Genomic DNA, 12,938 nt, shown 5'->3' on the forward strand with positions numbered 1-12,938 from the left:
ACAGGCAGGGCTAGCCTGGAGTCAACTGAGGAGGAGGAAAGAAGTCACAGTTTGCCATTTAGAAGCAAGGAGAGAAGCATACAATAGGACAAGATTCTGTTGCAAATCCCAGACTGGCACTGCAAACAAATGCATGCCGATCTGCCTCATACTTGTCAGCATACTTCAAAACAGTGGGGTTGTAAAGAGCAAACTATTATTTTAAGCAATTTTTACCTTGTTTTTTCTATTGTCATTGTACTTGATTAGGTCTAATATAAATGTTAAAACTTCTTTGGGACACAGATTATGAACATCTCTCAGTAAGGCCATTGCAACAGGCATTGTCTGTGAAGAAGGATCAACAATAATGAAAAATATTAACATTTATTCAAATATTAAACTGGTGCCATGAGGGGCATCCCTTTTGTCTTCTATGTAACACCCCACAGCATATAACTTAATACCACTAGGACTTGCTCCAGCAGTATGAGTACAAAGAAACAGAACGAGTCGGGGGGCCTCTCGGGCCATCTAGTCTGAGGCCTGGCCCCAGTCATGACATGCCTACCAAAGGATTAGGGTTACACAAGAACATCATATGCAGCTGTTGAAATTGCAAACATCCTGGTTTAAAAACCCTGATTAGCCATGTCAAAAACCCTATCGTAATTGAAGCCCGAAGTTTTGACAGCTATCAAAATGCAGTGTTCTTGTAAACAGGGTGGCTCTCAGTTTTCTACTTTGGAACAATGAGAACAGTCAGGTCCCAACCAACTAATCAAATTAGAGGATCTTGCTATACATGCCATCCTCTTTCACCAGCAATGATCCCTATGGTTTCACTCCTTCACCTGAGAGTTGTTGCTATTTGAGAGCTGTCAAATGAGAAGCAAAACAACAACTGGCCTATTTGTCAAGGTCCTCATATGGTACTTCTTGTACTTTGACAGGAAACACCAACATGGTATTGATGAGGTGAAGCTGAACATGTTGGATAGTCAGAGCTGCAGATCTCTAAGATGTGAGAGAAGTTTAAAACACACAAACAAAAGTGCATATCATGGGCACAAAAAAGAAAAATTGGTGGGAAACCAGTAAAGGCCACTCCAATGTAACTAGTCCTGTTTCTCATCTTCCAGACCACCTTTGAATCTGGTTGTGTTACGGAAATTCTCCATATTTAGAAAAGTACAGTAAGATAGCAAATGATCTGTTACCTTTTGCAGAAAGTAGCTCTGAAAGTTCATGAAGTTATTGGTTTTCACTATGTTCGGGCAACTTTTACAACAGAACATTCGGGTGAAGAGAGACTTCATGGCTGGTGGTCCTGTCCATGTACTCACCATGAAATTTGCAATCTGTACAGTTAGGGAGAAAAAGAAAAACCAACTTACTAAAAATATTAGGAAATTTGACCCACTGCCCCAATGCAAATTCTTATCTTCATGGCATTATAAATTGGTGGAGAAATATGCAATAAGTGAATAAATTATGTTACTATTTAGCAAGCAGATACTTTAAGTCAGTGTTTTTCAAACCTTCGTTTATATTTGCCATGGAACCACTGTGCAGAGCAGACTCCTATATGGCTGGCTATGGGAGCGGAGACTGGGGGTAGCAGACGACAGCTGGCATTACTGTTCTTGTCACTGAGAAACCCCTTAATAAATCTTCAAGGGGGTCTACACAGGATTCGAAAACCAAAGCCATAAATGTGTGCATTGCCTAAACCCAGACACTCACCACCAACACTTCTATAAATTGAAAGTGTGCTGTGGGGAACCAGTTTTTACTTACAGGTCATCTGCAACTAATTATCTTTCCACAACCACTATCAGGTTTTAATTGTTTCCTTCCATTTACATTTCACAGATTCCCCCCAAAACCCCCCATTTCTTAAAACCACATAGTCAATCTCTACAGAAGCTAGTCATGGAAGAGGCAATTTCCTCAATTCACCCTGCCAATAACCTCAATGCAGATTGCAAAAAGGTCTCAGCCACCCTGCGAGTCCAAGACCACCTGAAGAGAACAGACAATTCAGAACCCCGTCCTAGTTTTATGTTATGGCTAGAAAGCAGAAGCAGCAGTGAAGTGAAGTTAGCAACTGAAAAACTGAGAGAAAGCTTTGCCAACTTTCTGAATTAAGAAGTCTATTTCATAAGCTAGTAAAACACTGAGGAATTTAGCACACTTTGTATTTGTCAGGAGAGTCATTCAAGCGTTGATATGGTATCTTCCTTTAATGCAAGATCTCCCAGGAAGACACAGTAAAATGTATTCTTCCTTTACCTTACAGCAGCCTTCTTCAATCCGGTATCCTCTAGTTGTTTAGGACTACAAGTCCTATTATCAGTGATTGTTGCATAAGTTGTCTAGGACTGACAGAAATTGCAGTAAGATATCTGGTAGGGACCAGAACAGGGAAAGTTGCCTACAAGGAAGACTGGCAACCATACCAACAGTTCATTTGGCTGGATAAGATGCCAAAGAACTACATCTACCATGGAGAAAATCAATGCCTGCTTGCATATTGGAGTGCATACGTGCATATGTTCTTGCAAATACCTTTTGAAAGCTTGTGTTGGAAGCTGCAAGGTACCATTATAGCATGAAAACTGCTCCGAGTGAACTACTGATTGTAGAATGCATTCAATGAGTTAAGCTGTTCTGTTTCTCATAGCATTAATTTATGTGGTTCACAGCTGCAAAGTACGCTCACTAAACAAACAAATGCTAGGTTAACGGAATTTCTTTTGGAACCAAGGCCGCACCATCCAGGGAACTCCTTATTTAAAAGAGCACCGCAACAAAAATAGGTCATTACCGGAAGCACTCCCAGTGCTACTAACCTAACCAAGCTTAAGAAATAGAAGATTCTGCACTTTCAATCTGTATTTTTTTTATTTATTTGTTTAATTTAAAGTTAGGTGTCCTGCATAAAGACATGCATATCTTTTTGCTTTTTACATCTTGGCTGCAGTGCAAAGGACTGTGGTGCCTACAGAATATTGAAGGGGAGCCTACAAGAAAGGGCTAAAACAGAGACAGGGTTCAGAGTGACTCTTCCCCATTATAGCCTCCCAGACACCCCAGGCCTAACAGAGTCTCTGAGAGATGCAGACACCAAATTAAGTTCCCCAACCTCACCTGCAAGGTAAAAATAGGAAAGTGTGCTAGCAACCTTCAGGCATTGGTGTGAAAGAATGATTCATATCACACAAACAGCCTCTCCCTACATGGTCCCTGAACAGATTCTGTTGGCATATAGTTTTTTACTTTTGTCTGGTAACTTGTCTTGGAGGCTGCTTTGGGCATTGTTCTAGTGACAGAATTAATGCAGTTTCCTTTATGCATAAGTCATGGATGAACACTTGTTTCATCCAATAAGGCTAGATACTAAGTCAGTTCAGGAGGTGTGGCAAGGTTGCAACTTTTAGTCAACCACTTTTTTGTAAAAGCATAGCAAGAGTCTAAAATTCTGTACAAGAGCTTTGCAACTCAAAAAGGCATATTCTGTCCCATGGCTATGGTCAAGAATGTGTCCGAGATCTTCCATAGCCTCACAGCATGGCTGGATGTTTGTTTTCTTCATGGAACAGCAGAAATGACCAACTTCAGTCAACATCCCTTCATCGTCAAGTCATAATCTTTCAAAATATCCACAAATTTAAAAAGCTATTTGTTGCCTGATGTGCACGGGTAAGAGGGGAATACTACAAACACTAGATGCAGCCAGGTACACGGAGGTGGTGATCCAGTCCTTTGGACTGTGGCCAATAATATTGTACATAATATTATGTACTATTGTATTTTAATGTATTTTATCATGTTGTAAGCTGCCCCGAGGTTTCGGCAAGGGGTGGCATAGAAATGTTATAATAATAATAATAATAATAATAATAATAATAATAATATGAAGTATAGTCATATTATTTATAGATAAGGGAATGAGAATGGTAAAATGTCAGTGGACTCATGAGACCAGAAGACTTGGAGCACTACTTTCGGGGCTGCAGACTTCATACCAGCTATTATATTGAGTCCCAAGTAATTTACACTGATGGATGAAAAAGGAAAGACATAAATTCAGATTTTCCAACTTCAAGCAGCAGCAGCTGTTTGTTCTGTTTTTATTGTTTCCCCATTCTTGACAGTGAACTTAAAGCTTTGCAGGGCTAGAACCAAATATACCTGCCACTATGTCCGATGTGATGACTCATATGGTCAAATTCTTGGGCAAGCATTATTCTAATCTATAGGACACCACAGTGGCACAAAAAGCAGGAAACAAATTGCTGCAAAGATGAATACAGAGACTTGAGACCATGGGGTAGGCCTGGCCCACCCTTGCAGTAGAGCCAAGCCACTTTTCTCCCAAGCTCAGATCCTACAGGAGCCACCCACAATTTGCTGCTATGCATATTTCTAGCACCTGTGTCAACATGCGACAGACCTCTCTCAGGCATTTTGTCCGACATGGCTACTTCTCACCTTTGCAAGGCAGAAGCAGGCCATTATCCTCACTCGATAGAAACACTGCTCTTGCTCAAGGATATCCGTCAGTGCAAGTCGTGATGCCGGTGTGGGGAACTTCTGAAGAGCCAAAATAGATTCCTCCTGTGCAACGACATCCCTCTCGTATCGAAGCTGATACTGCCACATGAAGTCCGCCTGTTCAAATTCTACCTTCCTTAATACAGACATGTCTGGGTCGATTCTTATCCACAGTAAAGGGGAATCAGCACTAAAGGAGATGACCAAAATTTGTGCTAGGACTTAAAATGCAGCAAAAATGTAAAGACGAATAAAAACTTATTAACATGTTAAAACCTAGCATCTTAAAAATAATTTTTTTGTCTTTTTCTTGTTCTGCAAGACCAAGGATGAACAGTTCTGTTACTCGGAATGTGGTGTCTTTAGTAATAATATTTGAAATATCAAGCAGTTTCTTACAAAGTAACAATCAAGATACTGAATTTTAAATTCTGTCCAGAAGCCAGTTCTGGACAGAAATAACATGCAGCCCAGCTCAACTGGAATATAATGATCACGCTATAATTTAGCACCCACAGACTCATGTGTTGTTTCCTCCCTTTCCATGCAGCCACTCTCTCCTAGTTCAAAGTTTGCCATACCATTCAAACTAGCATCTATAGTGAGTTACTTGTTTCCAAACCATCATTTGCAAACTCATTTCAACTTGTTGGTGGAACATACCATAACTAAAGCGCCACGACAAAACAGGATTAGCAAAAATGAAGAAGGGAAGGGAAGGAAGCATAACCACATGGGATGGTTTCCACTGCCAAACCATGGTTTGGCATTATGTCTGAACTGAATTAGTTTGTGTATGTGCTGGGGAGCTTTCCAGAATGTGTCTGTGGCATAAATCTGCAACTGTTATGCAAGATGAACCACACGAAGAATTTCAGCTATTTCTGCCCAGAAGTGCTCTGAAAGCAGGAATTTTGTAAGTTTTTTCCTAGGCTTTGTTATTCCGTTCTAAAGCTGTACAATGAACCTTACCACAAAGGCCACTTTTAGCATTACTATTATGATATATGTAAGCTATCATCAGCAAACTGTTTATAAGCAGTTGCCAACTCATCAGAGTCACTGTGAATCACAGAAGGCTACATGCATTCTGCTGTGCTTTCAAAAAACTTCCTCCATTCCCCTGCCCCACTGTGGATATTCAGAGCTGCTGGAGGATGCTGCTCACCTGTTTGGTAAGGAGGCTGGACTGGGAAGCATTTTGTAAACAGGTGATTTTTATCATGTCTCTGATGGGGTGGGTAGGATTGGCTGCATGTATGGAAAATCAGCTGCTGTTTTTGAATACATGTGGCTGCTGTTCAATTGGTGCGTGGGACAGCTGCATGCAACAAATTCAAGAAAAGGAATGATTTCCCTTTGCTTTCATGCATTAACTTACTCCATGGCAGAGAGATCCATGTCCACTTCCTCTCCATTCATTAAAGGAATCTTTTTCTTCTTATTTCTGCATTTAAAAATACCATTTTATTAAAATGTATCTTAAATACATTTTCCCTCTTTTCTGTTCAACCAATGCAGATTGAATAAGTAGATAACAAGATAGCTGAGCTATAAAAACAGCACCAATGTCCCCAATTTATTTTCAGCCACTGTTACTTCAGAGGTTTGTACTCCCTCAGAAACGGAAGTCATATGGATATATCTTCAAGATTGCTCTATCTGGACTATTTTTACCTACTTACACCATTTAACTAATCAGTACAATCAATATCCAGAATGATTAAACAGTGGCAGAAGTGGCAATACAAATTCTTGTACTGTAATGCCCTGCAGGACAGCTCCTTCCCAGCCTGCAGCATCATTACAAGTCCTGGGTTAGAGCAGAGGAACCACCATTATGTTACCCACTGGCAGCATTGGCACTGGGAAAAGTTGGTCTGGGGTTTCTCATGTTACCCTAGTGACTAGGGAAGAGGCAACCCTGCAGGAACCTCCATGAATCAGAAAATCCATATATCAAAAGGGCACCCTATAAATCATACCGTCTGCTCTTGGAATGACAGGGTATGTCATGTTTAAGGCTGTTTTCTTCTATCTGAAGTGTGTGGTTGAAGGATCCATCAAGCTCTTGCACTGTTACTTTGAGAGGGCCCTTCAAAAAGATTTGTTATCAAAATAAACATTAAAAAATAAACATAGTAGCAGTAATAATGTTTCAAGGCAGAGGCAAGCAAGACAGAACTGCATGCATTACATTTCTACCCTTGCCCTACCTCAGAATGGTCTTTACTACACAGCTAGGCTGACAGGAGTAACTTTGCTAAGGATACCCAACAGGTTTCACAGGTAAACAGAGATGTGCACCTGGGAACCCCATTGCTAAACACTTTCTACCCACTATACTAAGTTGCCTTTCGATTGTTATCAGCAGCCTAAATACCCTCATCAAAATTAGGGAAGCCTCAAATAACCAACACACAAAAATGACAGGAATTCACAAGAGTGCCTGTTTATTTTCTGTTAACCTAACCATCAGAGGGGAGCTCCCTTCTTGTTTCACTCTTTCTGCCTTCCCTGTGTAACTTGCTTTTTGGCCAAGTATCCTCAGTGCAATTCTAATACTATATCACCTTGTAGTTTTAAAAATAGTTTTCCAGTTCACATTTTTTTGCCATAACAGCTAAAAACAAGAAAGCTAGGAGTTAATTGTATACTACCTCCATGTATCAGCTTTTTCAAGGGCTGACTCAAATGTTACTTGGAGGGTTATAGCAAGTAAGGGAAAAATGGGAACTTTGGTTAAGAGAGCAGATTTCAACTCAGGCAACAAACGTTCCCTCCTCTTTCTCTACCCTGTAGCAATCTGAACAGAGTGCGTGCGTGCGTGCAGGTAGGTGGGTGGGGGGGAGCTGGGGGGAGGTGACCTGGAAAAGGTAGATCTGATTAGCGTCATTCAGTTGCATTTACTAATTAGAATCATTCCATTAGTGGACAGGCTCAATTAGATACAACCTCACCAATTGTCTTGATAAAACATTGCAAGTTAATGAAAGTAATACTAAATGTCTGTTAATAGTAAACAAGAAACTGAAGTATTTAAAGTAACTGTGGGTCACTAACTTTTCTATTACATTTATTATTTATTCAATTTATATTCTGCATTATATAATTAGTCAGAAGACTCTCTAAGCAAATACAGCCTAGAGCACCAAACAACCCTTTTAACAGTAGAAACATATACTAACATCTCTCATACTTTCAAGGTTTCAGGAAAAGGAGAAATACATACCACGTATTTTTGTGTCCCAGGAGATGTATAGTCTTGCTTTATCTCTAACTCCAATACATTTCGTTTTCTATTGAATGCAAAACTGCCATAAAATTTTACCACACCACTCTGATCTCTGATCAAACCAAATAGGATAACAACAGATATGCAGATACACAACACTCGCATTCCTTAGACTAACAGAACTGCAGCAGTACACCTCAGTATGCAAGGCTTTAGTGCTTCAGGTAGGTTTGCTAAGGAAACATTCCTGATGAGTCATTTCTTTAATTTACAGTGACAGTTAATGTACAATCTAAATAAGCATTTTAAGATGCTGCACATTTTAATGACAATCACAATCGCTAAAGGAGCTCAACTCAGATTTTACATTCAAAACTGTATGCTTTTCAAACACATACCTTAAAGCGACAGCTGAAACTCAGGGCTTGCTGCTTTTGGATGCAGCCCTGATCTGTGCTTATATTAATTAGAATTCAAACATTATATTAAAATTTGACACTGAAAAAGTATACTTTTTATGCTGAAGATTTAGCATGAAAAGAGAAGAAAGGGATACAGCATTTTTTCTCTTTTCTGAGAAGAGTGACTTTACTAGAGTCAGATAATGTACATTTTAAATTAAAAGCTAAATATTTACATAAAATCTGTTTCAGTCAACAGACTCTGAATGCTTTACATGTTGTACTATTTTTAATGAGGAGGTAATTTAGAAGTTAAGAGAAACTTTTAAAAGACAGTGAAGCATTCTTACCAGTGACCAATTCTGTGCACTATAGGGGGTCCTATCCAGCATTCCTCTGTATATCATACAGGGCTTTCTGAAAAGGACCATCAGGTACATGACTCTCCCTGTTGAGTTTCTAGTCCTGTGGATAAAAGATGTGTGCACCTGCCTAAGTAGACTCCTGTGGCAATACCAAATACTGGGCTAGCTCGCAACAGGGCAACCCAGGTGGGGCTGTTGCTTTGCATCAGCTGCCATTTTTGCATGGTACCCATGTGCTGTGGGGGTCGTCTGAGGATTAGGCAACCCATACCTCCGTTCCCTCTGTAAATACCTTGTTTTAGGGTTATTAAGGGTTGTCTACCTGTCACCAGAATTTGCACATGGCAAGCCATGGCAAGCCGGGCACCCATAGGTGCCATGCAAAATCATCCCTGCAGGTAAATTAAGCCACGGTGGACTGCCATGTGACCTAGATCACTGGTGTGTGTTGTATATGAATTTCACTTGAGCGCTGAGAAAATAAATCAAGCTAAAGATTCATACTGGCAGGCAGCTTAGCAACTGCCAACAAGTTCTACACAAGCCACATTTTTGCTATTAATTACTACAGTGACTGGACATATTAGTATTCAATCCCAAGAATTTTTCTGCCACATTTTAGTGTTTTGGAATTCCTATCTGAGGACAGAATGGAGGGTTAGGTGGCATTTCCCATAATCTGATTCAGGAACATTTCTGAAAATCCCCTGGATCCTTGTTGTGTAGTTTGGCCTTAAACAAAACCAGGCTCCTGGCATGTCTTTCAAAGGGAGCACACCACTACAAAATGCTCCTCCTATGATACAATATTGAAAATTAAATAAATGAGCCACAGTAAACATGACTGCTGTAAATCCTTACAAAAGGCAGGCAGCAAAATTTGAGCAGATTTTTAAGTACCAATGTTTGCAACTCTGAATTTTACTAAGCTTGTTTTTGTGTTCCAGTACATTTGTTTAAAAGAACCAAAGAACAGCTACTTTTCAACATCACAGTTACTAGCTCACAGCTAGAATGAAAAAGGATACACCCACTGCTTTATTAATGGCTGGATATCTTTGCCAGACACATTGGAAATAGATTTCAAAAACCCAGATGTGGAAACCAGCATCTGACTCCACATGTGAGACTGGAACTTCTGCGATGAGGCAGTGCTGGCCAGACTCAACAGTTTGTTGAAAACCTACAAAGGCAATGATTTCAGTCAAAACAAGCAAAGTGATCTTAAATATTGAAGAAATATCAGCAACAACCACCATTGTGTGTATATCCTGCATTTAAAACAAAATCAGGTAAAACCAAAGATGGTTCATGGACATTGATTTTAAATTGTACCTTGCCTGAGGAGCCAGGACAAGAGAATGAGGTTTCAAACCTTATCTCTTGTGAACCATCTTGTCATCATTCCTGCAATTTACTTTGAAGAGTCAGCACTTCACAAAATGCATCAATTTCAAGTTACATCATGTTTGCAAAGTGACTATCCAGTCCCTTGCTAAATGAACCTGCAGATTCTGTTTTGAACAGTATCAAAGCACATACGGCAACCTCAGAGAAAGCATTGTGACGTCCTGCTGCTGCTGCTCGTTCCCAACATATAGCATTCAGAAGAATACTGCTTCTGTACTGGAGGTGTCAGACACTACCCTGACACTCACTGCTGATATGCTCATTTTCAAGTAGCTTCCTTACAGCATGCACAAAGTGATAGAAATCATACAGCTAAGAGATTTGTTTAAACTGTTTCCAGTAAAAAAAATACTGGGAACAGACTGAAACATTTAAATCAATAGTGAATGCCATCGTTTTTGGAAACTGTGGCCCAATTCCATGGCACACTATTCAAGACACAAAGAGGAAACCTCGTTTTCCGGGCGTGGTTATAAATCAGCCCAAACCACACCAGTTGATTATGCAAACAGCTAACCATGAAGAGAGGTGCCCATGCAGTCTCAGCTTTACAGATCGATGCTAAGACAACACGATACAGCTACACTGCTGACATTAAGCAGCTCTATGCCTGGCTAGTGACAATGTCATCTGTGACACTTTGAGGTATAGTACCAGTGCAACAGGTAAGTATTAATAGCTTAGGCCAGCACAAATGTAACGCTGGCTCTGTGTTAACCACGGACAGGAGTTCAGGAACAGGGAATGTTTCCACCAGTCTTGACTACTATTAGCAGTGCAATCCTAGACATTCTACTGAGTAGTAAGCTTCATCCAGTTCAAATAATTCCCTGCCCCTGCCCCGATAATACAGGCACAGAATTATGTCTAAACTAACCCTCAAAACAACCTACCTAGGTTGTAGGTAGGAACGATTGGAGTTGTAGTTGAATAAATCTGAAGAGCACCAGGTTGAGGAAGGCAAGGTTAAAGGTTAACCTTGACTAAGTTTGTTAAGCACCTTCAAGCCTTGATTACACATCTTGCTTAAGCGCTGATTCTGAAAGCTTTTGACTATATGTAACTCTAGTGCAAGTGTATCCCTTAGTCACAGTAAAGGTGGGAAGGAGAAATTCAGTCTGGGAGTGGGCCCAAAATTTCATGGTCCCAATCATTTATCTTTGGCTACCAATTAAAATAAAAACACACTCTCCAAACATTTTGTTTTATTGCTCTTCTTCAGATACTCAGATTTTGAGCATACTTGATATGTAAGGCTCTTAAATGCAACCATGTTTTAAAGGTTGCTATAAGTTTAAAAAATTGAAATAGCAATCCTAACAGTAAAACGTAAATGCATTTCAGGTAATATTTAGACACTTACTTGTAACATAAACTCCATGCTTATTCTGTTGTCTATCAATCTCATGACAAGGTGGGCTTTGCACTGAAACATAGTGTAGTATTCCCATGATAGCGTGTGAGGATGTTTTATAGAAAAATGCAGATGTGAAGCAGGGCTGGAAAATTAAATCAAGACCATTTCAGGAGGGTTTTCATGTTGCTTTATATGGGAAAGTCCCATCACAGTTAGTAGCAGAGGCTACAACCAAAAGATAAACAGGGGAAGAGCCAGATGGGATTCTAGTAATTCAAATCTTGCAAGCAATTAGGTATACATTTTTATAAAATTAAAAACAGAATTTCAGAAGTGTACTTCAACACTTTACTCAACTTTTAAAAACTTCTGAAGGTTTAGATGTGAAATTTCTTTAGACTCGCTGCAAATTCATATATGCAACATTCATACTATCCTCCAGCAGTTTACTTTTATCTGGTCCTCAGTTGCAAACTAATCCACAATACCATTTCTATGTTCAGCTGAAAGCAAATGACTTCTGTTCCACCTTGTTTGGCATCATGCAAAGAAAAGAAGTAGTGCCTTGCTCATATTCCTTTGCACTGAACATGGAGGTATCATAGAGGACACAAACACAGGAGTAACTGCATTATTCTCAAACCCCAGCTATAAGACACCAAGGGGAAACAGCAGTGGGATCAAACAGCAGTGACTTAAACTAAACCGTATCTGGACAAGTACAAACTGCCCAGTGCTTCAAGCACCAAACCACTGCCAAACAACTGGAGTGAAGAAGTGTTTAAGTTGCTTTCAACTCTCACTTACAGTTACTTTAAAAAATTAAGGACATAAGGTACAGCTTGACATTACAAACTTGTGCTGAACAAAACTTTTCTGTTAACTGATGATGCTTTGACACTTTCATCAATTTTAGATTTAGGATTCAGTATTTCAGCATCATTTATTGAATAATGCACATTCTCTCGCCAGGTGTCTAAAAAGAGTGAGGCTCCATCACCATGTTTTTTATTACAAAAACTGCACAGCTGGCTAAAAGCAGACGCACATTGGACATTAATGGAATTTTAGTAGCTGTAAAAATAACAGGAGTTAGGTTTTATTTGCACTTCTCTAGTGAAATTATTTGTTTCACAGGAAAGATTTTTGGGCTGCTTAACAGACATCAGCTAATAAAGATATTCATTTAACAGATTCAGTTCAAAAAATACAAAATGCACTTCCATTTTGTCATTTGAACAAGGATAATATTTACCAGGGATGTTCTTTATGGACTATTGGGTAGCAAAGCAATTAAGCTTTTAACCCCATCTTTCATTACTCACCCAATGTACATTTATATTAATGGCCCTATAAATAAATTCATTGCCTAAAAAAACATACTTGTCTTTTTCTTTTCCTCCACCAAAGATTGGATGCAGTAAGACTCCACCAGTCTTCAGCTCGTACAACACTATTTTGTCTAGTTCCTGAAAGGCAGAACGAATTAATATACCAAATGTGCATTTGGTTAAAAGACAAGACCAGCTGGAAGCAAAACCATGGCTGTGGACATGGGCATAAAAAAAATGCAAAACATAGACTTGGGAACAAGAGCTTTTTTCCCTTTATTTGCTAGAGAAGTACCCAAC

General features: G+C 39.5%; 1 protein-coding gene across 1 annotated transcript in view; it reads right to left on the reverse strand.

Annotated features, from left to right (window-relative positions):
- The window catches only part of TAF2 (TATA-box binding protein associated factor 2), a 61,990-nt gene that overhangs the window by 28,377 nt on the left and 20,675 nt on the right, over positions 1-12,938 (reverse strand). The window contains exons 10-18 of the mRNA XM_044421815.1: positions 12,691-12,776; positions 11,314-11,449; positions 9,569-9,723; positions 7,772-7,886; positions 6,525-6,634; positions 5,921-5,986; positions 4,477-4,729; positions 1,200-1,340; positions 217-327 (exon numbers count right to left, since the gene is read on the reverse strand). Of these exons, the coding sequence (XP_044277750.1) occupies positions 217-327; positions 1,200-1,340; positions 4,477-4,729; positions 5,921-5,986; positions 6,525-6,634; positions 7,772-7,886; positions 9,569-9,723; positions 11,314-11,449; positions 12,691-12,776 (1,173 nt within the window). The remainder of the gene's footprint in view (positions 1-216; positions 328-1,199; positions 1,341-4,476; positions 4,730-5,920; positions 5,987-6,524; positions 6,635-7,771; positions 7,887-9,568; positions 9,724-11,313; positions 11,450-12,690; positions 12,777-12,938) is intronic.

The sequence above is a fragment of the Varanus komodoensis genome, unplaced genomic scaffold, assembly GCF_004798865.1.
Source record: "Varanus komodoensis strain SLA01 unplaced genomic scaffold, ASM479886v1 scaffold12, whole genome shotgun sequence".
In the NCBI taxonomy this organism is placed as follows: domain Eukaryota; kingdom Metazoa; phylum Chordata; class Lepidosauria; order Squamata; family Varanidae; genus Varanus; species Varanus komodoensis.